Genomic DNA, 22,453 nt, shown 5'->3' on the forward strand with positions numbered 1-22,453 from the left:
CTGGGTGCAAACAGCAGCACCAAGGGAGAGTCCAGGGGTTCTAGACTTTCGGCCCAAAGGGCAGTAGTAGGTCGGAGAGGAAAGGACCCCGAGGATCATCATGTTGTCATGGTCCTGGCACCTTGGAGATAATGCGGCTCTAGCCAAAGGGGCAAAGGGGAACCTGAGAGAGTTGCCAAACTGGAGCTGGGAAGGTGATGCTTCCCATCTCTTCACGGTGCTGAAATGATACCAGAATGGGGACAAAGGAGTCAGCCTAAAAGAGTGAGTGAGCAGGAGTCAGAGCAAAAGCAAATGGTCCTTCAAACCCATCCCTGCAGGTAACTCCCCAAGCGAATCATTTTCTGTAAGGCCCTGCTCTGTACCACCCTCATGCAGAGGTGACCTGATGAGCAGAAAGACAGAACTCAGATCTCCTGTGATGGAGGCACCATTTTATGGTGCTGTGACCTTTCTGGGGCCCTCGGAGGGCAGGAAGTCAGAGCGCACTCATTGCTGTAGTAAAAAGCATAGTTTATTTTAGTTTAAGGCAATCCAATACAAATCAGCTCACGTCAGACATTCGACACACAATACAATAGTGTAAAGTCTAGAAAGATCACCACCCATGCAAATAAAAACTCGAATGAGTGGGAGGGAGGAGAAAGGGAAAGAAGCCAAACTTCTCCAGTAACATGCTGGGCGGTTGCAAATTCTCAGACCTTGGAGACACCTCCTGTAGCTTGTAAAGAAAAGTTGGATTGGAGCATAAACTGTACAGTGACCCTCTTCCCATGGAAACGTACACACCCCGGCTTGGAAGACTCATGTTCCTTCAGCTGCACTGGCTTGCCGCCCTCATGGGCAAAGGGCTTGTGCCTGATCTGACAGCTGTGATTTCACAGCCCCATATCCACACTTCCTGTGCACCATCTGCTATCCACACCGACACAGAACAGGGTGGGAGGACAGCTCGGCCATGCAGCATGTTACAGAACTGGGCACAGGACTGCACTGGCATGCATCACCCAACAGCTACACTTGTACAGAATGGGGCATGGCACTGCAGGGTCTATGGCACCCGCTAACAACACGTGGACAGAAACGAGTACAGAGCCGCCGGCCAAGCACTGCCTGCTCTCCCTACTCATGCAGTGCTGAGCAGCAGTGGCACGCTCGCCCCCTCTGACTGCTTTTTGGGGCTTCTTCATCTGAGTGGCACTTGGAGCGTTGCATGCTGCAGATGCAAAGGGGGTTGTGAGTAGGTGACATGGTCATGCCCCACCCCCCCACCCCCAGTTTGGGACAACGGAGCTCAGTAAGTTCATGGTCAAAGATCCCTGCCATCAGGCGAGCAACTCCGAGGAGGCCTGGCATTCCCAAAGCAACAGAGCCACTCGCTGGCCTCAGCCTTTTCTCATTCACCCCAAAACCTCACACTGAATTCTGAAGGTGACTGAGCAGTGCCAGGGCATCACTCTTCTCCTCATCAGGCCTGGGGGGGGACATGAGTGGGGGCTCTCCCATCCTGGGTCAGAACCCCACCCAATAGGCTAAAAGTTCCGAGAATCCCCCCTTCCTCCCCCTCTCAGGTCTTGTGTGCAGTTAGGTAGCTGCTGAGCTCCCCTAGTAGATCAGCCCCACACGCGACTTAGGCAGCTGAACACCTGCCTTGCCCTGGTTGGTGACTCACAAGCAGACACAGGCGGCTCCCCGCAGCCTGGACTTACATGCCAAACTCCAGGGGCTTAGCACACACCTCTATCCTCAGCTTCTCCCCTGGCTAGCTCAGGTGGCTCCCTCTCCATAGTGCTGGCTTTGTGGGTCCCAGTCTAAGGCCCAGATCTCTCCTCATTCATGGTACAGGAGCCAGGGCACCTGAGCCAGGCATTGTGGATGGCAGGGGTGTTCCTGTGACTGTCTGGGGGCTGTGACACTCGGCTCCCTTTTGGGGAGCTGGGCCTAACTGCTCCTGGTGACATGCACCCATTGGGATAGGGGACTGGCTCTTTATGTCTCCTCCCACTCCAGTGCTATGCAGCTATAAGCCTGGATTGGATCCTGTCCTTGTTCTACATCTCATGCAGAGGAGAGTGGTGTGATGGGGCTGCTGGACCCTGAGCGCTAACACTGAGTTGCTGGGTTGCATCTACCTTTAATTAGGGCTCCATTTCCCCCCTAGTCCTCTTGGGAATTTGTATTGTGGAATCTGTGTCTCAGGGCAGGAATCTCCTAAAATACACAGAGCACTTAGGGTTCCATTCTCTAAATCATCCACTGGGCCATTGCTAATGGGGACGGGAGGTGAATCCACAGTTCAGTCACACATGGTAATTACCTAGCCAGTTACCCAGCTACTGTTACACAAGGAATGGTGCTGGTGAATGAGGAGATCCTTGGAGTTTGATTATATAGAGGTCTCCTAACCACCCCATTTCTATTAGACACGGGGTGTGTGTATCAGCCCTGGTCTCACCAGGAGCCAGAAACATGGAACCAAACTTGTTTTTTAAAAAGGCAGCCCCACTGAGGGACACCAAGGGCAGCAGAATGGCTAGGCACCGTCTGAGCCGAGCACGCTGATGTTTTAGGGCTACATTCACTTACTTTGCTCCCTTGCCTTGTTAGAGCTTTTCATAGCGGCCAGTGGTCCTGCAGCCCTCTTTATAAAAAGTAGCAAAAGAAGGAGGGATGTTCAAACCCTACCAAAGTGTCACCCTGGGAGTTACAGCAAAGGAACACACTTCCACTTAGCCCCAGGAGCAGAATTGTCCAGGTGTTAATGCACGTATAGCTTGTGAGTCAGCCATGGGTGATGAGGTTCAGCTTTAATTTTGATGCCAGGAGCAGCCACAAAATGCATATGTACTAAAGGTCAAACTAATGCTTCCTCCCCTTGCAATCAGAGCAGCTTCATGACACGCGACAACGTGCCTTCAATGTTAAAAGGTCCAGAACGGTACGGGAAGGGCTCTGCACAGATCAAACACAGGGCTTAAAAAGCATGACGCGGTTATAGGCAAAAGCCCCAACAAAGCCCTGTGTGGATCTTTGCCAAGTTGGATTGATAGGAGATGGAGCATTAGTAACTCAGAACAACGGTGCAGCCAGAACAACAGCAGAGAAAACAATGCAGATACCTGATGTCTGAAGCCAACCGAAGGTCTGCCAAGCTGATATATAAGCCAAGCCAGCAAACAGCAAGGAGATGAGGAGAAATTTCAGCAGACTGGAGACAGCAGGTGGACTGTACATTGGCTATAAAATACTCAGACTCGTTTGGGAAGGGGAGGAGTAGAAAGAGGCTGGGGGACTTGGCGGAACAGCTGATCTGCCGAGAACCCAAAGAAAAACAGGTGACGTGGGAGTCCACTCCACTGTCTGGTGGGGGTGACAGCTCACATCCCTCTCCTTTCCCCTCTATCCCCCTCCCAGAGAAGAAGCTTGTCAGTTGCTGGGCTTGTCTTTTTAAAAACTCCCCCCACCCCACCTCGCGCGTCCTTTATGTCTGAGTCCCACAAATCCTTCCACTGACACGAGGACGAGCAGTGTCGGAACTCAACAGCTTCACTGTCCATCCGCCTACAGCCAAGTGTGGAGAAACAGTCCATGGAGGAATCTCACTGGAAGCTCTGACTGTCTTGGTATCCAGCTAGAGAGAGAGTAAACAGTGGACACAAGAGGCCTTGGGTTTTTCCCTCGCTCCTCTTCCCTCCTGCTCATCAGATCTGCGTCTGAAGGGTGGGGCCGGTTGGGGTGTACGCAGGGGGTGCTGGGTTTGGCTTGATGCCACGTCCCTTCATGTAGGAAATGAACTGGTCCGGGATCTCGGCCAGGACATCTTTGGCCAAGCGGGCCATGCTTAGGACGTGGTTCCCTGTGCGGTCGATGTAATCCCGGAATGGAACAAACTGGGAGAGAAGGAAAGCTTGTCAGACATACGAAGAGCGGAAAGATTTTCAAATGGAGATGGGAGACACTGCTCCTATGCAGACCGCCAGCAGCACATCCAATGTGGGGGGCCAGATGTCCTACTTGGCCTTCTTAGGCTGTCCTATGTTTCCACCAGCCAGCCTGCTTTGCACCTGTCCTACGGAATTGAAGTGGGTTGATGGCTACAGTGTGGTGTGACGTTAGAGCCACACTGGATGAGTGGATTTGATGGTTTTGGAAAGGAAAGATTATGAGAAGGGGGAGCCAGGAAGCGTTAGTTCTAGCATGTACAGATTAGAGGAGCACAAAGACACTGAGGCCTGGTATGGAAATGAGGGTCTAAGAGTTTTTCCCTATCCAAGCCAATAGGTAGCTAAAACATGGGATTTTTTTTGGTGCTTGATAATTGTTCTACCCTTCTCCAGAGTCTCCACTGAAATCCTTCCCCGTTCATCTCATATTATCGAAGGCCAAGGCAGGCTGTGTTAATGTGCCAGATCCTCAGATGTGCTGCAGCCACTGGTCTGATCTCAAACACTCGTGGTTCAGCAAACTCCCACTGCCCTAGGACAGGTCTGCTCCTGGAGTGAAAAACCTGAGCCTGCCTGAACCCTGGGCATGCTGGGGAGGCATGGAAGGCTCCAGGATGGTTTCCGACATGAACTAAATGAAATGAAGGAGAAGGAAAATGCTGTGCTAGGAACGTGTTGCTTTTACCTGGACAATGTCTCGCTCAGCGATCTTCCCTCGGGATGAGATTCTGATGTCGTCGCCATCCAGCTCCACCATGGCTGCGATGGGGTAGGGGAGAGCACAGAGGGTTATTTGTTCAGTCAGTGACACGCTGGGAAGGGACCCCAAGATATTTCAGTACACAAGAGGCCTAGACTGGGGCTATGATGAACAGTGCTGACTGCACGAGGGGAACAGGCAGCACAGTGGCAGAGGAAATTTTTTAAAAAGTTAGGATGTTTAACAAATGAAAGAAAATAATATTATAATGCCCTTAAACAAACCAATGGGACACATGCACCAGGAATATTATATTCAGTTCTGGTCACCCCATCTCAAACAATGATCCTACAGAAATAGAAGGAGTTCTGAAATGGATGGTGAAACTGGTTAGGGCCTGGGAAAGACTATTGTATGAGGAGAGTCTGAAAAGATGTGGACTGTGTCCTTTAAAGAGGAGATGTATAAAAAGGACCTGATTAGAAAAGAAATAATAAATAATAATGATACCAAATAATAAATCATACAAAGAAGGTAAATCAAGAGCTCCTGTTTACCCTATCTCAAAATACAGAGCAAGGAGATATTCAAATAACTGGACAGGCAGCATATTAGAAACTGATAAACAGAAATGCTTTTCCAACACAACATTCAATCAACCTATGGAACTCACTGCCACAAGATACCTTTGTGGCCATGAGTTTAGAACACTTCAAAAAAGGATCATTGCTTCTGGGAATAATTATGACATCAACAGTTACATTAAATTCTGTGGCAAGCCCCCTGGATTCTAGCGTAGAAATTCTATATATTCTGCAGCAGCTTCAGCTACATTTTTAAGAAGTTATTTAATAAAAGGTTTTATTGAATGAAATATTACAATGAACAATGCAACCAGCATAGCATCCTCTGTGGTATTTATTGTGGGGTTGTGAGATAAAGAAATTAGGTGTATGTTTCTGCTAAAATGGTCAACAAAGAAACAGATAATGATGACACTGTCATTGTCATCTTTAAGTTTCAGAGTTAACATGTAACTGAGCTGAAAAGTGGGCAGTTCACACCTCTCAGAGCTATTTTCTCAAAAGTGAAAGAGGAGCGAAGCTACTAAATTTCTGCTTAACCAATAACCTGCTATAACGAACATGCCTTTTAAAAAAAGAAAGCCTTCGAGGAATTGGACATAGATATCAGCTGATGGGCATACGGAGAACATGACAGACTTTGTATTTGGGAGTCGCAGACAGAAATCAAGTGTGTTGCCATGCAGGTTGTTTGCAGCTGATATCAGATCAGATCAGAAGTTAGTGCCAGCATCAATGAGATTGAGGCTGAAAGCAAAAGTGCCAAGAGCTGAGCTCTATGACATGGACAAATTGAAAGAATGAGGTATCAGGAAAGAATACAACAAAGCTCGGCAGAAAAGTACCACGTCTCTGGGGAAAGAAAAAAATGGACATGGAAGAGACGTGGAACAGTGGGAAAAATGGGGTTACAGAACGGCTGAACAAGTGTTGGGTACAAGGCCAAACCAAAGCAAGCAAGGTGGATAACAGATGAAGTGTTGCAGCTGCGTGACAAGCACAGGAAACTGAAATAAAAAGGGGGACAAAAGTCTAAGAGCCGAGTGCAATAAAGTGGCAGAGAGCGAACACAAAAAGCAAAGAGAGACAGGAATGACCGGATAAGTACACACTGTAAAGGTGTAGAAGAATATGTCAAAAGAAATGTGACATGGGTTGTAGCATAAGATAAAAGAACTGAGTGGGATCTAGGAGTTGAAGATGTCAGTGGTGAAAGACAAAATAAATAACTGAGGATGAACGAGCAATGAATGAGTGAGGGACAGAATATTTTGCAGCGTTCAACAATGCAATGCTGGAGAAGCTTCCCAGCATGAATGAGGGAGAGCAGATGCTGGAATTCTTAGAAGAAGTAGTAAAGATCTCAGGAAAAAGTTTGAATAAGAAAAAGGCACTGGAAAGTGACAGTGTAACTCCAGAGCTGCTGCAAGCAGGAATACAAGGTCAAGGCAATGCACTAGCTGTTCAACGGGATTTCCAGAGAAGTGCAAGTGCCCTGTGACTGGGGAAAAGTAATAATAGTACCAACCTATAAACAAAGATCCATGAGTAAGTGCAAGAACTACCGAGGAATCGGCTTATTGAGTGTGCCAGAAAAGCATTCATCAAGCTGTTGTAGAGGAGAAGGAAAAGGTACGTGGAAGCAGCAGTGGCAGAGGTATTAGACTAGAACGAAGTACCATAGATCAGCTATTTGTGATATGACAGATCCTGGAGAAGTCCATAGAACACAATTGCACCTGTTACTTTACAGACTTCAAACAGGCTTTTGATAGCATTTGGCAGAAAGGTTTCTGGCAAGTTACGAGAATGTATGGCATCTCCGAAAAACTGATCAAGCTGATAGAAAACATCTACCACAAGTCGATGAGTGCAGTGAAAGTAGACAAGAAGTTGATGGAATGGTTCAGGATGACCATCGGAGTGAGACAAGGATGCGCGCTGTCATCTGATTTGTTCAGCTTGGTACTGGAAGCAGTAATGACGTAGTACAAAGAGATGAAACGGGAGCAGTCATATTATGTGGTAGGACAGTGCGTAACCTTAGATTCACAGATAATATTGACCTCACAGCATTGACCAAGGCAGATTTACAGAGAATAACTCACCAGGTAGCCTGGGAAAGCATTCGAGTTGAATACCAGCATGGGAAGACAAAAATGACAGCAATTGGGAGACAAGAGGAAAAGGTAAAGATCAAATTCAGAGACAAAGAACTAGAATAGGTGGGAAAATGAGCATACCTTGGAGGACTAGTATTGTGAAGAGGACATCAAAAGAAGAATGGGACTAGCCACTACTGTCTTCAGAAACCTCTGCCAGATCTGGAGGGCTAAAGCCATTTAGATAGAACTGAAAATCAGCCTATATGATACAGCTGTCATGCCAACACGGCTGCACAAGTCGCAGTGTTGGAGTACGAGGAAAGCTGATGAACGAAAGACTTTGCCTGATGAAGCGGCTGAGGGGGATACTGTGAATTCTTGACTTCAGAAAATAAAAAATGAAGAGGTAAGAAAAGGGCGAGAGCAAGAAATACTGCTGTTTCCGAAGCTTCAAGAAAGACGACTGTGATGGTTTGGACACATGTCAAGAATGGACCTGGAAGGATATCATACATGGAGGTCGTACCAGAGTGCAAGGAACTAGACATAGAGAAAAGCCAAGGATGCATAGGGTAGACATGGTGAAGACTGACGTAGCGCGAAAAAAGTTTAATGAAGAATGAAGCTGGTACAAGTCAGAAGGTGGGGGACTCTTTGTTCAGCCAGCCCCATCATCACTGTTGAGCTAACAGCCAGGAATCCAGCCAGAAGAGCTATTATTTCAGGCTGCAGACTCAGAAGCACAGCACTGCACTGGTTTGCACTCACAGTTTTTCTTTTCTTAAAAAAATCTTATTAATTTTTCAAAATAACGCAGCAACAAATAAAAATACCAGGAACACAACTCTTAAATGAATGCAGAAATGGATCATACTGTCAGTAGAAGAAAGGAATGCAAACCTACTAGCGTACTGCTGTATGCATTTAGCTACTGCCCTCTTTTCAAATTTCAGCACAGGGAAGGGTCAGTGCATGATCACGAGATCAGTGGAGAGTAGTTACAAATGTGACTGCAAATATAATGACAGCATGTATGAGACATGCTATAGCACAGCTGCATTATTGCCACTATGTGACACCAAATCTGGGTGCATTTGTCTTCGTTTTGTTGCTGATGTAAAGATGTTTGTTCCTCATGGCTGCACTTTCAACCTTTCGGAGTAAACTGGAGGTTTGGTGGAATTCTTTTTCTGAGTATGTTTCACTGCTAACTAGACACATCCATACACTCTTTGTTGTTCACTGAATGACTGAGTTCATCTGTTAATTTCAGTGTATGAACTTTTGGAGAGGGGAAGATTTCTGTATTTAAAGACCTCGGCATATATTACGCCTGCATTTCTGTGATTTGGGGTAGTTTAGCTGATGGCTGGTAGCATTTCCAGTGTTATGGCTAGCTCAGCCGGCTGTATATAAAGGCTGTGCTTTCCAGGCAAATCTGTTTAATAGATTGTTCGGGAACAATCATAGAGATAATTACCTGAATATCAGTTTGATGTTCTGCCATATTTCCTACCAGCCCCTTTAGCTACCTACATAGCCAAGGCTGGCTCCAGGCCTCAGCGCGCCAAGTGCTGCTTGGGGCGGCATGCTGCGGGGGGAGCTCTGCCCATTGCCGGGAGGGCGGCAGGCGGCTCCAGTGGACCTCCCGCAGGTGTCCCTGCGGAGGGTCCGCTGGTCCCACGGCTCCGGTGGAGCACCCGCAGGCACGCCTGCGGGAGGTCCACCGGAGCCACGGGACTGACAAGAAGCAGAGCGCCCCCCGTGGTATGCCGCCGTGCTTGGGGCAGCGAAATGGCTAGAGCCGGCCCCGTATGTAGCTCTATCCTCTCCTATCAGTCAGCATGGCATACAGTGAAGCCACTGGTATATATTGTTTGCAAGGCATTCTTTATTACTGACCTTCTTAACAAAATCTTCTAATGGCAACATGAGCTTATTTGTTTATTATTTCTAATGGCCACATTAGTTTAGTTTTCCATGTATTGCCTAATTGTTGTATAACTGATGGCAGGAATCTATAGAAAGTGGCATGTGATATATTTTGCATAAGAAATTGAAGAATCCAATTTGTTAGTTGAAAATTAAATCTCAAACTTGATTCGGTTTTCTAGACGCACATTTTTACTGTGAATTTAAACTTCGAACCCACATAGGGTTTAACATTGAATATAACTCTGAATTGATGAGCATCTTAATTTGTTGTTATATATCCCAGGCTGTAAACACATCACTCCAAGATTGAAATGGTACCTTTCTGTGAATTAAAATAGAAGTACCCCAGTGTTTGGAGCTCAATCAGCCTAGCTGGGTTTACACAGTAGTTATACAAAGTATATATTGCAAATGTTCTTAATTTTGACCCATTAAATACTAGATTTATGAAAGTTCTGTGTAGCTGGGAAACCATTCTAACCGTGATTCTGGGATAGCTCTCTGAGACCACCGAATCTAGATGGTCCTTATATAAATCCTCATGAGTCACAGCATAAGTCAACCTTGAACCAAGAAGGGCTTGGAAGTAATCTCCCCTAAGGACAGGTTATTCCATTCCTCTGATGCAGTTGGTACTGGCCACTGTCAGAGACAGGACCCTGGACTAGACAGACTCTATTCTGATCCATTACTGAGGTGCTACGGTCCTACACTGGGTGATGCACCCTGACATGAGACTACTCAACATTTTGGGGTATCCTCACTAACGGGAGCAGCTGCTGGCTCCTAGCACTGCCCGTGAGAGCTGTTCCTGTGCAGAGCCTGACAGCTGGGAGAGAAGGGGAGCAACAGACTAGTTGCAGCCTGACCCCAGATGGGGACCATGCACACTAACAGGCAAGCTGGGTGGAGATGTCCCCCCTCCCCTACCTGCTGCCATCTGCTGAGCATGCAGTCGCCAGGCCCAGTACAACTTCACAGTTGCTGCCACTCCCTTTTTGCCTCTCCCTGGGCAACTGCAATGATCAGTGCAGACAGCACCGCCCCCGCTACCGGTGCCGTAGCTTTATCTTAGTGTTAAGCTGTTGTCTAGTCCGTCATGATGTTGCTGATCTGAGCTGGTGTGGGGAGCGTTAGCAGGAAGTTCAGATCTGCCTGTGTGTGCTGGAGTTGGTACTTGTGGTGACCCAATAAATCACTATGATTCGACAAGCAAGTGCTACCATAGGTGGCAGGGGCAGCAAGATAGCAAAAGCACTTTTGCCCAAGAAGAAATTTCCTGGTTGTGCAGATGAGGCCGGGATCTGCGAGCACGTGACAGACTGAGCAGCTGCTCTCTGTCACTGAGTGGGCTGATGAGAAAGCAGCACAGTGCCTAGCAGTGTTTGTGGATGGGGATGGCAAAGCACTTTACCAGCCACTTCCCCGTGCTGAGCGTGGTTCTTATACCCAGTTACACAAGCAGTTATACAGCTGCCATGAGCGGGGCTGGCCCTTCTGAAATACCAAAAGGGATGGCAAGCCAGAAGCTGGCCAGGAAGGGAACCCTGGCATAGACTTTCAATGGGACCTTCCCTGGCCAGGAGACAGCTCAAGGGAATCAGAACCTGCTGCACTGAACTGGAATGGGCACTTCAGAGAGTGGCCTGTGGCAAGCAATGAGAGAACCCTGCCTGAAAAGTCCATTTAGAAATGGTTTAACGGGGAACTTCCTAACCTGCTGGTACCAGACCAGATACCAGACTGGATTGTGGACCAGATTACACCCAGAGCTACAAACTTAGAAGCAGATATTGGAGTTTTCTTGAAGGTAGCAGCTGTTAATTCCCACCCCGAAGGTGACTCCTTTGCAGCTCTTCAAGGACAGGTTGCTAGGGAAGTGGCAGAAATCGGAGGAAACCCAGGTGCGAGCTATTCGCAGGTGTCCCATGGGTCCCTGGCCAGATGACATTTGCAGGAGATGTGGCAGCAAAGGTCATTGGAATTGCAAAAGCAGAGGGAAGCCACACCCAGGGAAACTAGTAGCTGGTGTAAAAAGTCACCTGTTACTAAGTATCTGGGGGCATTAATGGCTGGAAAATCACAATGCTGCTGGACCCAGGATCTGCAATAAGTCTGATCCATGGTGAACCCCCGGTGCTGAAGGGGAAGAAGATTTGTACTGTGCGAGTTAAACTGGGAACTATTAACCATTAGCCACTGTAGACAACAGGAGAAATCCAACGCCATCTGAACCAGGGGTCTCTACATACAACATGGACTTTTCTTGTGGTGACCAGTATTTCTAGTGCTGTAGGGTTGGCAGTGGATTCTTTCAAGGGCAGCACAAGAACTCCTGACGTGTTAACGACGCACACTTGGCCCTGGACATTATTCTGATCAACCTCCTGAATGTGGGCAGCAGGAAGTGTGGACACTGGAGAGCAACTCCTGGTGCCTTTGAGGTTCCTCGACCACGGCTACAGGGGGAGGGAGAGGAACTGCTCCTGGGTGGCTCAGAATAAAGTGGTGGTGAAGCCAGGTCATCCTGCAGGAAGGCCCCTAAGGATAAAGGACAGTTGCAGTGACCCTGTGGGAGTATTTGAAGCTACCGGGATCCAATCAGGATGCCTGTGCAGCAGAACTCTGGTGTGAGCTGGACCGAAGGGGACTTTGGGTAAGAGCAATTCATGTGACTGACCTGGAAATGCAGCTGTGAATAATCAGACGCTGGGGTCAGTGTCCAGTGAAGCTGATGTCTCAAAGCCTCTCACGGGGGCAGAGTTCAAGAGCTGGGAAGCAGCCTGATTAGTAAAAGAGCTCGGGGTTGACTTGACAGACAGCCGTAGAAGGTGATGGACAGAAGTGCTAGTGTGTTCTCCAGGAATAAAGGACTGCTTGGGAGATATGATGAGGTACAACAGCCAATTGTGCATAAGCCAGGGAGCATTCCCATGGGCCAGCCCCCGCCTCGGATTCCCTGGCGTGTCAGGTCGCAGTGAAAGAGAAGCGAAACCGCATGCTGGAGGATGGCCTGGCAGCAATCTTCACCATCTGGGCAGCCCCAATTGTCACTGTGATAAAGCCCAATGGAAACTTGAGGCTCTGCATTCACTACAAGGAGACTTAATTCACAGACAGTGCAAGAGAGCGACCCCTTCCAGCACAGCAGGCACACTGGACAACATGCCAGGAACAAAATATGTTAGTTGTTTGGACTTGGTATTTGGATGCCATTGGATGAAAGGGGCACCTAAGAATCAAGAAAAAGCTGCCCAGTGACACCCTATAGACTGGCTCTGCTCTGCAAACAGCCTTTTGGACTCATGCATGCCCCAGAGACATTGCAGGGGGTAGTCAGGGAGCTGAAAACATCCTCATGTACTTAGATGATTTCACTTGCTCTCACACGACATGGGAGGAACACCTGGTAGGACTCTAGAGCTTGTTATGGAGTCAGGGTTTAAACTTGCAGGAAATGAGGGTCAGTTTTGAGGGGCAGCATCACCTTGCTAGGACGTTTAGTCCGTGAGGTTGGGCTGGGGCCCCACCCCCAGAAACAGAACGTGATAAATGTCTAGAAGGTTCCCATGGACCTGGAGGAGGCCCAGGGGTGCGTAGGCCTCTGTGGTTCTAAAGGAGCTGTGTAAGGAATGTAGCAGAGCACGCAGTGCACTGCTGCCAGGTAACCAAGAGTGACTTTGTCCAGACAGAGCGACACCCAAAAGCGCTTGAGTCTCCGAAGGAAGGACTCCGAACTCTGCTGGGCTTTAATTCCTGGGTCCATCCCATCCGGTCGCGATACCCCGAGGTGTCAAAGGCTGCTGCTGGGTTTGCACTTAAACAAATTGATGAGCTCGGTAGGCACAGCCCCAGTGGCTTTTTGAGGTCATAAGTTAAATGAGAGAGAAACCAAGTGTTTGGCTGCCCAACAGGAGCGTCTGGCTATTTTGGTGGCCCCCAAGACCCATTGTCCCTGTCTGCTAGGTCCAGGATTTACAATGTACACACACCCTGGTGCCCTGCAGTGGCTCCTTATGATGCCCTGCCCAGGGGGACACCCGTGGAGGTGGATTTACAAACTGTCCAGAGATATGTTCACCATGAACCTGGAAAGCAAAATGTGGCTGCAGAAACCTCTTACCAGGCGAGGGCAGTGAGAACAGGCTCAGCCTGGCCTTGCGAGGACATCTGGCAAGAGCAGCCTAAAGATCCTTAGGTACATTTGCTGTGCCAACAGACCCATCGCAGGAGACCCAGACTGAGAAGAGTCAATGCAGCTCAGGAGTGACTGGCTGGGAAATGAAGGCAACAGGACCATCTTGCCAGCAAGCTGACAGAGAACAGTACTGGAGTGTTTTCATGCTAAGGAAGCAGCAGGCTACAGGGATCCAATAGATTTTGTTGGATGAGTCTGGCAGCCAATGTTAAGGACCGGATACTTTCCTTTCTTACCTGTCAAGCAAGAAGAGGCAGAACTCCCTTACGGGAATTGTTCCAAGCTAGTATGCTCTTGGGAGCACAGACAAATTGACTTGAAAGGCCCTGTGCAAGAAACCCCAGCTGGAAATTCGGATTTGCTGGCAGCGTACGACACTTTTCACAGTATGGGATGGCACAATCAGTGGAGGATGAAAGGGCTCTGACAGTTATGGCTGCACTGATGACACACCTAATGTTGCATTTCAGCCCACCAAGCTGCGTCTGCAGTGAGCAAGGGAAGGACTCTGAAGCACGGGGTTTACTGACAACTCCAGCTAACCAAGGTGAGGCCCAGTGCCACGCACCCAGCGAGTAATGGGGGAGTGGAGGAAAGTGAACTGCACCATTGGCTGTATGCTTAGAGTCTTAGCCAGTGAAGACCAGTGAGAATAGGATACAAAGTCACCGTTTGTTGTCTTTGCATAGAACAGCAGCCAGCACTCAACTACCCATGGCTCTCCTTATGAGATTATTGCTGGACTCCTCAAAACCCAGGCTTCCCTGTGATGTGATGATGTTCAGGCAGCAAGAACCAGCAAGACCCGACCTGCACAGGTGGGAGACAAGACAGGTTCTTGTATCAGTGGCCTGAGGACAGCAACTCAAAAGATGGAGGAACAGATGAGCCAGAAGGGAGCCTGCCAGGCAGAAGGCGCCAGGGAAAAGGAGCATTACGAGTCATCCAGGCAGGAGAGACAGTGTGACTGCGCAGCTGGAAAAAATAGCCTGGAAAAAAATCCCAAACTTACTTCTTTTTGGAGGGGACCTTTCACAGTAGGTAAAAACTAAACAGTTTATCCTTGGTGATATGAAAAGCAAGAGCTCACCCCTTTTAGTGCATGGAGAACTAGTGCACGGATTCACTGAAAGAAAGGGGAAAGCAAACACTGAGGATGTTCCACCATCATCTCAAATTTGGAGATACCCCAGCAGGTACCTGTGGCTCATAACAGGAGATCAGTTGTGGAGGAGGTATTGCCAAGTGCCTTTGGGACCTCAACACACCACAGTCTCCAACAGACAATCTGTTCACAATGGATAGGCCTGACCTAGAGGACGTGAACCCTGCACTGGCTGATATTCTAGATCCAGCTGTGGATGACGTCTTCCATGACTGAATATAGGACTGGAGCAGGCAGACCAATGCAGAAACCTGTGTGGACAGCAGACTACCTTTATTCCTAGAAGATACCGTTTTAAGTTCTTTAACTAGAGGGAAATGTTGGAATGATCACTGAAGAAAGCATCTCCAACAAGAGATGGTGTTGTATCTTTATCTTTGTGTTAAGTGGTTGTTATGCGTATTATTGTTTTGATCTGACCTGGGGGTTTAGCAGGAAGTTAAGACCTGCCTGCATGTGCTGGAGTTGATACTTGCAGTATCCCAATAAATCTCCACCACTTTAGAAGCGAATGTTTTATAATCCTGCTAGCAGCTGGTGATCCAGCAGAGGAGGAAAAGTAACTGCATCCCCAGCCGCTTCTGACCTGGAGGAGGATCAGTTGGGAGACTCCATCCTGCCCAGCCCTTTCGGCTCTTTCAGTTACTTAAGGTGAACCAACCCCCGCTTGCTACCAGCTGTGTAAGCACGCAAGTGAGCAATTGGGAATGTGTGTGCATAGGGGACAAACAGGCAGGCTATTTGGTTTCTTGGGTAGGCAAAGGGCCGGGGGAGGACTGAAGGGAAATAATTTAACATTTTTAAATGAACAAATGCTGAATTCTAACTGCCTACGTGAATTGTTCCCTGACCACACTCTGGGCTTTCAGCTCCTGTGGGGAAACATTCCAGCTAACGTGTTTTGGGGAAAAAAATGTCACTGCATGGCAGGGTGACCAGATGTCCCAATTTTATAGGGACAGTCCCACTTGTTGAGTCTTTTTCTTGTATAGGCTCCTATTACCTCCCACCCCCGTCCTGATTTTTCACATTTGTTGACTGGTCACCCTAGTGCCCAGTGTGATCACTACCCCGATTGAGTCCCTGCTGTGCACTGGGATTAGTCTTGGTCTTAAAACTCTCCCTGGTAGCATGCCAGGGGCACCACAGTGCAAACCAGTGCTACAGGCACTAAGGTTCTATAGGCCCTAGCACAAGGTGGGTTCAGTGTGCTCCCTGTCATCCGCCTTCAATGCTGGACTCCTCCCAGAGTCCCAGACACCCTGCCCTTGCCCCCTAGCCCTTCCCAGCTGCCCCCCTGCCAAACGCCTATGCTGGGAAACAGACCAGCCCCAGCATCACCACACTGCCCCCTGCTGGCCTATCCCTCCTCAGCTGATCCCTCACAATTGCCCCGTATTAAAATGCAGAGAGGAGAGGGCCAATGGCTGCAAGACCTCCTCATTCCCTTTCTCTCCTCACCATAAACATGCCCGAGCCTCCCAAATCTCCTCCAGCACAACCAGGGCCGACAAGAATTATTATAACCCCACCTAGGAATCCTCGTGTTTGAACAGTAAAGAAACAATCAGTAACAAAATGCACAACTTGGTTATTCAGCCTAAAGGAGCAAAGGGAGGCGCAATGTCAATAACCCCCCTCTGCAGGTTGCTTGTCAGTGTGCTGAGCAAGGGGCAGACTGCTCCCCAGCCAGCTAGCTCGCACTGCGGGGAGCTTTTCCTGACATCTTGCCTTAGCAGACCTTTGCTCAGTCCTTTCACACCCCCTGCACATGCAGCACCAATGGCGCCAGGACCAGGGAGGCAGGTAGTCATGGCCCCTCACCTTTCTAACTTGGGCCCAGTTTGGGGAGGGCAGGGGGCAGCGTTGGCAGGCAGGGGCGGCGCTTCGCAGCAAGGAAACTGATCGTTATCATGTCTACAAAGGGTTCGGCACCCTTGTGCAGCCCCACAGGCCAGCCTGGCATGACCTAGCACTCGGGCACCCCACGCTCAGCTCCTGGGGTGGCGTCCTGGCTGAAGCAGGGGGATTCCCTGAGGGCATGCAAGGGAACTTTGTCAAGTGCAGAACTTGTCCAGCCAGGGCTGCCCATTCCCTGCAGCATTCAGACCTGATGATGCAGCTGAGCCTAGGCAGTTGGTTTGGGTCACCCAATTCCTGGGCTAGGCCAGGCTTGGCTTTACTTTGCTTTTCACTCTCCTCCTGCTCTACTCTCCTGGGCAGCCAGTGCACACAGACAGATGCTGTTCTCTAGACCTAGCGACTCCCTCTACTGAGACTCATTTAGCTCTTATCTAATTGTTGCAAGGGGTTGCTGTGTCAACACAGAGTGCCTGAGCTCCAGCTGCAGCCTGGTGGGGCACTCCCTGCAGGGTTAGCCTCTAGCCAGCTGTTCCCTTCTCCAGTTTATTGCTAGCCCCTTTGCAAGGTCCTGGTGCATCTGCTCCAAAATAGCGAATTCTTCCTTCACCCCAGGAGGTGTGGGGGGCCTGCAGGCTGCGCACACAGGGCGGCGGGACAGATCGCTAAAAGAGGACTTTGTATCAAGAAAGAGAGAGAGAGGGAGGAGGCTCCTGGCCTGACAAACTCTCCGATATTTTATTCTGGGAATCTTGAAGCTACAAGCCGATGGGTTTGAAAGAAAACGCCTCTGACAAATTGGGGCAGGGCACCTGGAGTCAGCCCAGCGACCCTGCAATCGACAAGCTGCACCAAACCACACCAGTGGAGGCTCTGGCCTAGATCTGCTTGCATGCCCAGCATTGCCGTGGCATCAGTCAGCCACTACTGAGTTCAGCATCCCCACATCTTTGTGAGGTAGGAAAGCTCTGTCCCGGGGGACTGAGGCACCAGCAGAGGAGGGACTAGGCCTGCAAAGGGACTTTGGTGCCTAACTGCCCCTTTAGGTACTTTCCAACATGTAGATGTCAAGGCCCCCCGCCTGCTCCACCTCTTTCCCTTGAGGCCCCGCCCCTTTTCCGTCTCTTCCCCCCAAGGCCCTGCCCCTGCTCCACCTCTTTCCCTCAAGGCCCCACCCCTGATCCACCCCACCCCCTCAGATTAAAAAAAACAATGGATGTCCAGGCTTGTCAGATGGCACCCAGACACACAAGCTGAAACCCGGCCTGTCTGGGTGAACACCGGCTGGGTGGCAACCCTAGACGTCACTGAGCTCCTCAAATCCCGGCTCCCTTGGCCACACCATTTCTGCCAGTACGTCCCGTAGGTGCCTATGTTCCTGCCAGGCAGCAGACACAAAGTCCTGACCACACTGAACTGCTTGGCGCTCTCGCTGACACCTAAGCCCCACAGGATTCTCAAACTAGGCGTCATCCCGCCCATCTTGCCCGCAGGCCTGGTCCAACAGGTGTGCTCAGAGCATGCCTACTGGATCGATTCCCTCCCCCCCCAAAACACAACGGTGAGCAGGCAGGTTTGGAAGAGAGAAAGAGTGTGCATGGCCCATGGTTAGAGTGCTGCCCTGGAGCATGGGAGACCTGCTTTCACGCACCCCTGCCTGATTTGGAACAGGGCCTTGAGCCCAGGTCTGCCAGGGGAGTGCCCTACCCACTGGGCTATACAGTCCGTCTCTTGCTCCATGAATACTGCATTACTGACCCAGTGGAATGGCTCCACAGGAGAGACAGAGCGAGACCTACCCAGAATACCCCCTAATTGGGTGTCAGGGGTATCCCCTGGGAGGGGGAGATCTGAGATCAAGGCAGTGCTGCACAGCAGGGCTTTGAAGGCAGGTCTCCCATGTGCCAGGTGAGTGCTCCGGGCCTTTGGCAGGAGAAGGAGCTGACCTGGTCTCCAAGTCCAGGAGTGGATTCCAGGCTGGGAATCCTGAGCAGAGAGGCCCTCACTACCTCAGGGGGCGGGACTCGGGCTGCACCTCTCTCCTGAGCATTTCCTACTGGCTGGTGTCAGGGCCGCCCAGAAGATTCAGGGGGCCTGGGGTCTTCGGCGGTGGGGGGCTCCCACTGCCAAATTGCTGCCGAAGACCCGGCACTTCGGCGGCGGGTCCCAGAGTGGAAGGTCCCCCCGCTGCTGAATTGCCACTGAAGACCCAGGTCGGAAGAAGCTGTGGGGGGCCGGGCCTCATGATAGTTTTCCGGGGCCCCTGGAGCGAGTGAAGGACCCCGCTCCAGGGGCCTCGAAAACTCTCGTGGGGGCCCCTGTGGGGCCTGGGGCAAATTGACCCACTTGTTGCCCCCCTAGGCGGCCCTGGCTGGTGTAGGTGGCTCCTTGCTCAGCGCCTGTCCTCTGTGAATGCCCTTCTGAGCTGCTGAATTCCCCGTACAATGCACGGGAGCCTGGGTGCCTGGCTTGGGGCTGGGGATGCTGCGGGGTAGCTGGGTGCCTAGTAGCCAGGGTGACCAGAGAGCAAATATGAAAAATTGGGACAGAGTGTGGGGGGTAATAGGTGCCCATATAAGAAAAAGCCCCAAATATCAGGACTGTCCCTATAAAATTGGGACATCTAGCCATCCTACTAGGAGCTAGGCTCTCCTTTGTGGATCTGGCCGGAAGTGACTTGCCCCCGGGTGTCTGTGGCCAGGCTGACACCCGATGCACACAGCCATCTTGCCACACCTACATGAGTACTTGCTGGTTTAAACAAAGGCAGAGAGAGGAGGGTGGAGGCCTTACCGTCAAATTCAGCCTGCCCAACTCCCACGATGATGATGGACATTGGCAGCTTGGCGGCCTGTGGCAGAGGAACAAAAGCGGGGGACGGGGAGAGGGAAGTTGCGGGACAAGGGAATCGGAGGAGGGGGAGAAGGAAAGAAAGACCAAGAGTTTATGGCACAAAGCGAAAACCCCTGTCACCCCCAATGGCCTGGGCGACTCTGAGCTCAGAGCCCTTCTGGCGTTGTGCTCCCTCACAGCCCAAGTGGCTCTCCACCCCGCCCCCACGGAGGCCTGGGGATACCCCAATCCGTGTTCCTTTCCATGCATACATGAGCTTCCTTGGGGTCTGTCCACATCTCCACACACGCAGCTCCAGTGTGTTAGGGAGGCCTCTGGACATCACAGCCATAGCAAGAGCCAGCAGTGCTAACGCTATTGTTTCAGTCAGAGGAAGCCAGGCTGCCGGGGTGCTGGCATGCTGCACATGTCACTGGATAGTGCAGGGCCTTGAAGAGGCTTTTCAGATTAAAAAGTTACCACCCCCCAGCTGTCATGGTCCCGCATCCTTGTGTTTGCCCTAGGAAATGAACAGCCATGGACTGCTGGCTGCAGTGTCACACATCTGCCCCAACGAAGGCTGGAGACAGGGTGACTAATTCCAGACAGTTTTATGGCTAGAGGCCGGATGCTGATCTGTGAAGAGGCAAAACTCCACTGGAGTTAACAGTGATGCTGATTTACCCCAGCGTGAATGAGAGGGGAATTGGAATCAGTGGGGTTACTCCTGATTTACACTTGCATGAATGAGGGGAAATCATGATCAGTGGGGTTACTCCTGATTTATGCTGGCAGGCCTGATGTGAATGAGAGGGGAGTCGGGATCAATGGAGTAACTCCTGATTTGCAATGATGTGACTGAGGAGACTCAGAGCCAGTGGAGTTGCTGCTCCTGATTTACACTGGTTTGAAGGAAAGCAGACCAGACGCGCTCTCCCTCTCCTTTTCATCCTCACTCAACAGTCTCACTAGGTGTCACTGTGGCTCCATTAGCTCCACTCCTTGCTTCTGAGCCAGGAATGCACTGATTCCATTTGCACATCAGGACTGGATGCTGAGTCCTGGTCTACACAACAGAGCTCACATTGACCTAACCCTGTCAGTGTCTACACTAAAGTGTCGCTTGCCTGCTATGCCGACTGACGAACTCCAGCTCCGCGAGAGCATGTGGGACGATGCAGTCAGTGTAGACGCTGCATTGCTCACATTGCCCGCCGCGGCTGGCTGACAGGTCAATCGGTGTGAGCTCTCCTGGTGAGGACATGCATCGCCAACACAAGGAGCATAGGGCAGACGTGCAAAAGTGATTTAATGACTGCAGTGGCTGTACTTCAACGTAACTTAGGGTGACTCTGTAGTGTAGACTTGTCCTGAGGTGCTCATGAGCTGGGACTGCGCTCAAGTGGTGCTGTGCTGATACAATGCTCTACTATGGCTTGCCCATGGTTGAGATTTGCACTGTCCTGGCCATTATCTTTTTTAACTCAAGGCCAGTTGCCATGAAAAGCAATTTCCTAACACTTCTATCTTGCAGGGCAGTTAAAGAGCCTTGAATTTATTTCAGGCAACCTCAATGCAGCATTGTAACAAAACTGTCTCATCCCACCAGGTCCTGTCCTGGCTGCATGATACAGTCCTTGTCTTTGGCCAAAATTTTGCTTCCTCCCTAATATGGTGTAGCGTGTCAGTTGGTGCTCATCCTCCACCCCAGAGAAAGCTGCATTTCAGGGGTGCTGCATGTATATAGCTTATTAGGTGCTCTGATATCATGTTGGATGAAAGATGTTACATGCATGTAACAGTCAAGGCTAAATCCACATGCATTTACCAAGAGTGGAATTGAATTTGGTCACATTATTGTTATACAGGGCTTCTAAGTTCAGAACTGGGAAATCCAGGCTCAGATTCTGAGCTCCAGTGGAGCTATGCTGATTTACACCCACTGAGAACCTAGTCCTCCCCCTCTCTCCATGCTGGGGTTAACTCCTTTCCTTCCACAATAATGAGCAAGTTTAGTAACGGGCAATTCATGTTACTTACAAGAATTTGCCCATCACGATTAGCTCCCAAAGTGACTGCAGCTACCACAGGGCAGGGCAGATAGCTTCTCCTCTTCTGTTTTCCCTTTATTAGGTCAAGCGTCTCTCATTTGCATATTAACAAGCTTTCTCCTGCTCACTCCCTGAATCCAGGAGAGCTGCGCTGTCTCCTTGCTAATGAGTTGGTGTCATGTAATTGGTTATGACAGCAGAAAATCGTATTGACACCGCGTGATTTCCATGCTGTCTTTCCAATTCCTTCAGGACCCCCATTTTTTACCTACCTCACTAGCTGCTTTATCAGACAATTATCCTCTCCTTTTTCTTCCCTTCCAGCAGTCACAGATTGTGTTTGCTATTAAACACAGGAGCTTTAATAATCAGAGATCTTTGTCTGAGCTGATTTCTGGTCACACATCGGGATGTGAGATTTTATAAGAGCTAACAGCAATTCGTAACACTGAGCAACTCCCAGGATCTCAAAGCGCATTACAAAGCTGGATCAACGAGATCGTGGGTAAGGGAGAACTGGTTGACACAACTTATTCAAACTTTCTAAAAACCTTTGACAGGGCATCGAGAGGCTGGTCAGGAAGTGAAGTTGGCATGGGATGAGAGGCAAAGTACTGTCACAGATCAGAATCTGGCTAAGAGATAGAAAACTGATCTTCTTCCCAGAACTAAGAATGGAACCCAGGAGTCCAAGCGCCCCAGCTTCTGGTCTAAACATTGGTCCATACTCCCTTCTGAATCAGGGAACAGACATGAATAGCCCTGACCCTCATTCTCTGTGATCTAGCCATTAGCACGCAGGCCCAGAGACCCCTTGATTTCAGTGGGAATTAGGAACCTAAATTCCTTTGAGGAGCTGGGTCTCCATCCCTTCCAGAGCTGGGACTAGACCCCAGGAACCCTGATCTGAGCGCTAAATACAAGCCACTCAGGCTGATTACAGCAGCTTCACAAATCTAGTAACTTCTCCACTAGCCAATCAGCGTGGCAGATTGCCTTGCATTCTGCTAGCTCACGCTGCCATTCCAAGCATGTGTAAGAATGCTAGAGATGGAGATGTGGGAGGTCAAATGCTAACC

General features: G+C 49.9%; 1 protein-coding gene across 4 annotated transcripts in view; it reads right to left on the reverse strand.

The window, feature by feature from the left end:
- Window positions 1–518: 518 nt before the first annotated feature.
- The window catches only part of LOC115650746 (copine-5), a 197,947-nt gene continuing 176,012 nt past the window's right edge, over window positions 519–22,453 (reverse strand). For all 4 annotated transcript variants that reach the window (XM_030561100.1, XM_030561101.1, XM_030561099.1 and 1 more), the window contains 3 exons: window positions 19,285–19,342; window positions 4,630–4,703; window positions 519–3,890 (listed from right to left, as the gene is read on the reverse strand). In XM_030561100.1, coding sequence (XP_030416960.1) covers window positions 3,702–3,890; window positions 4,630–4,703; window positions 19,285–19,342 — 321 coding nt within the window. In that variant the 3' untranslated portion in view covers window positions 519–3,701. The remainder of the gene's footprint in view (window positions 3,891–4,629; window positions 4,704–19,284; window positions 19,343–22,453) is intronic.

Source organism: Gopherus evgoodei, chromosome 4 (assembly GCF_007399415.2).
Source record: "Gopherus evgoodei ecotype Sinaloan lineage chromosome 4, rGopEvg1_v1.p, whole genome shotgun sequence".
NCBI lineage: Eukaryota > Metazoa > Chordata > Testudines > Testudinidae > Gopherus > Gopherus evgoodei.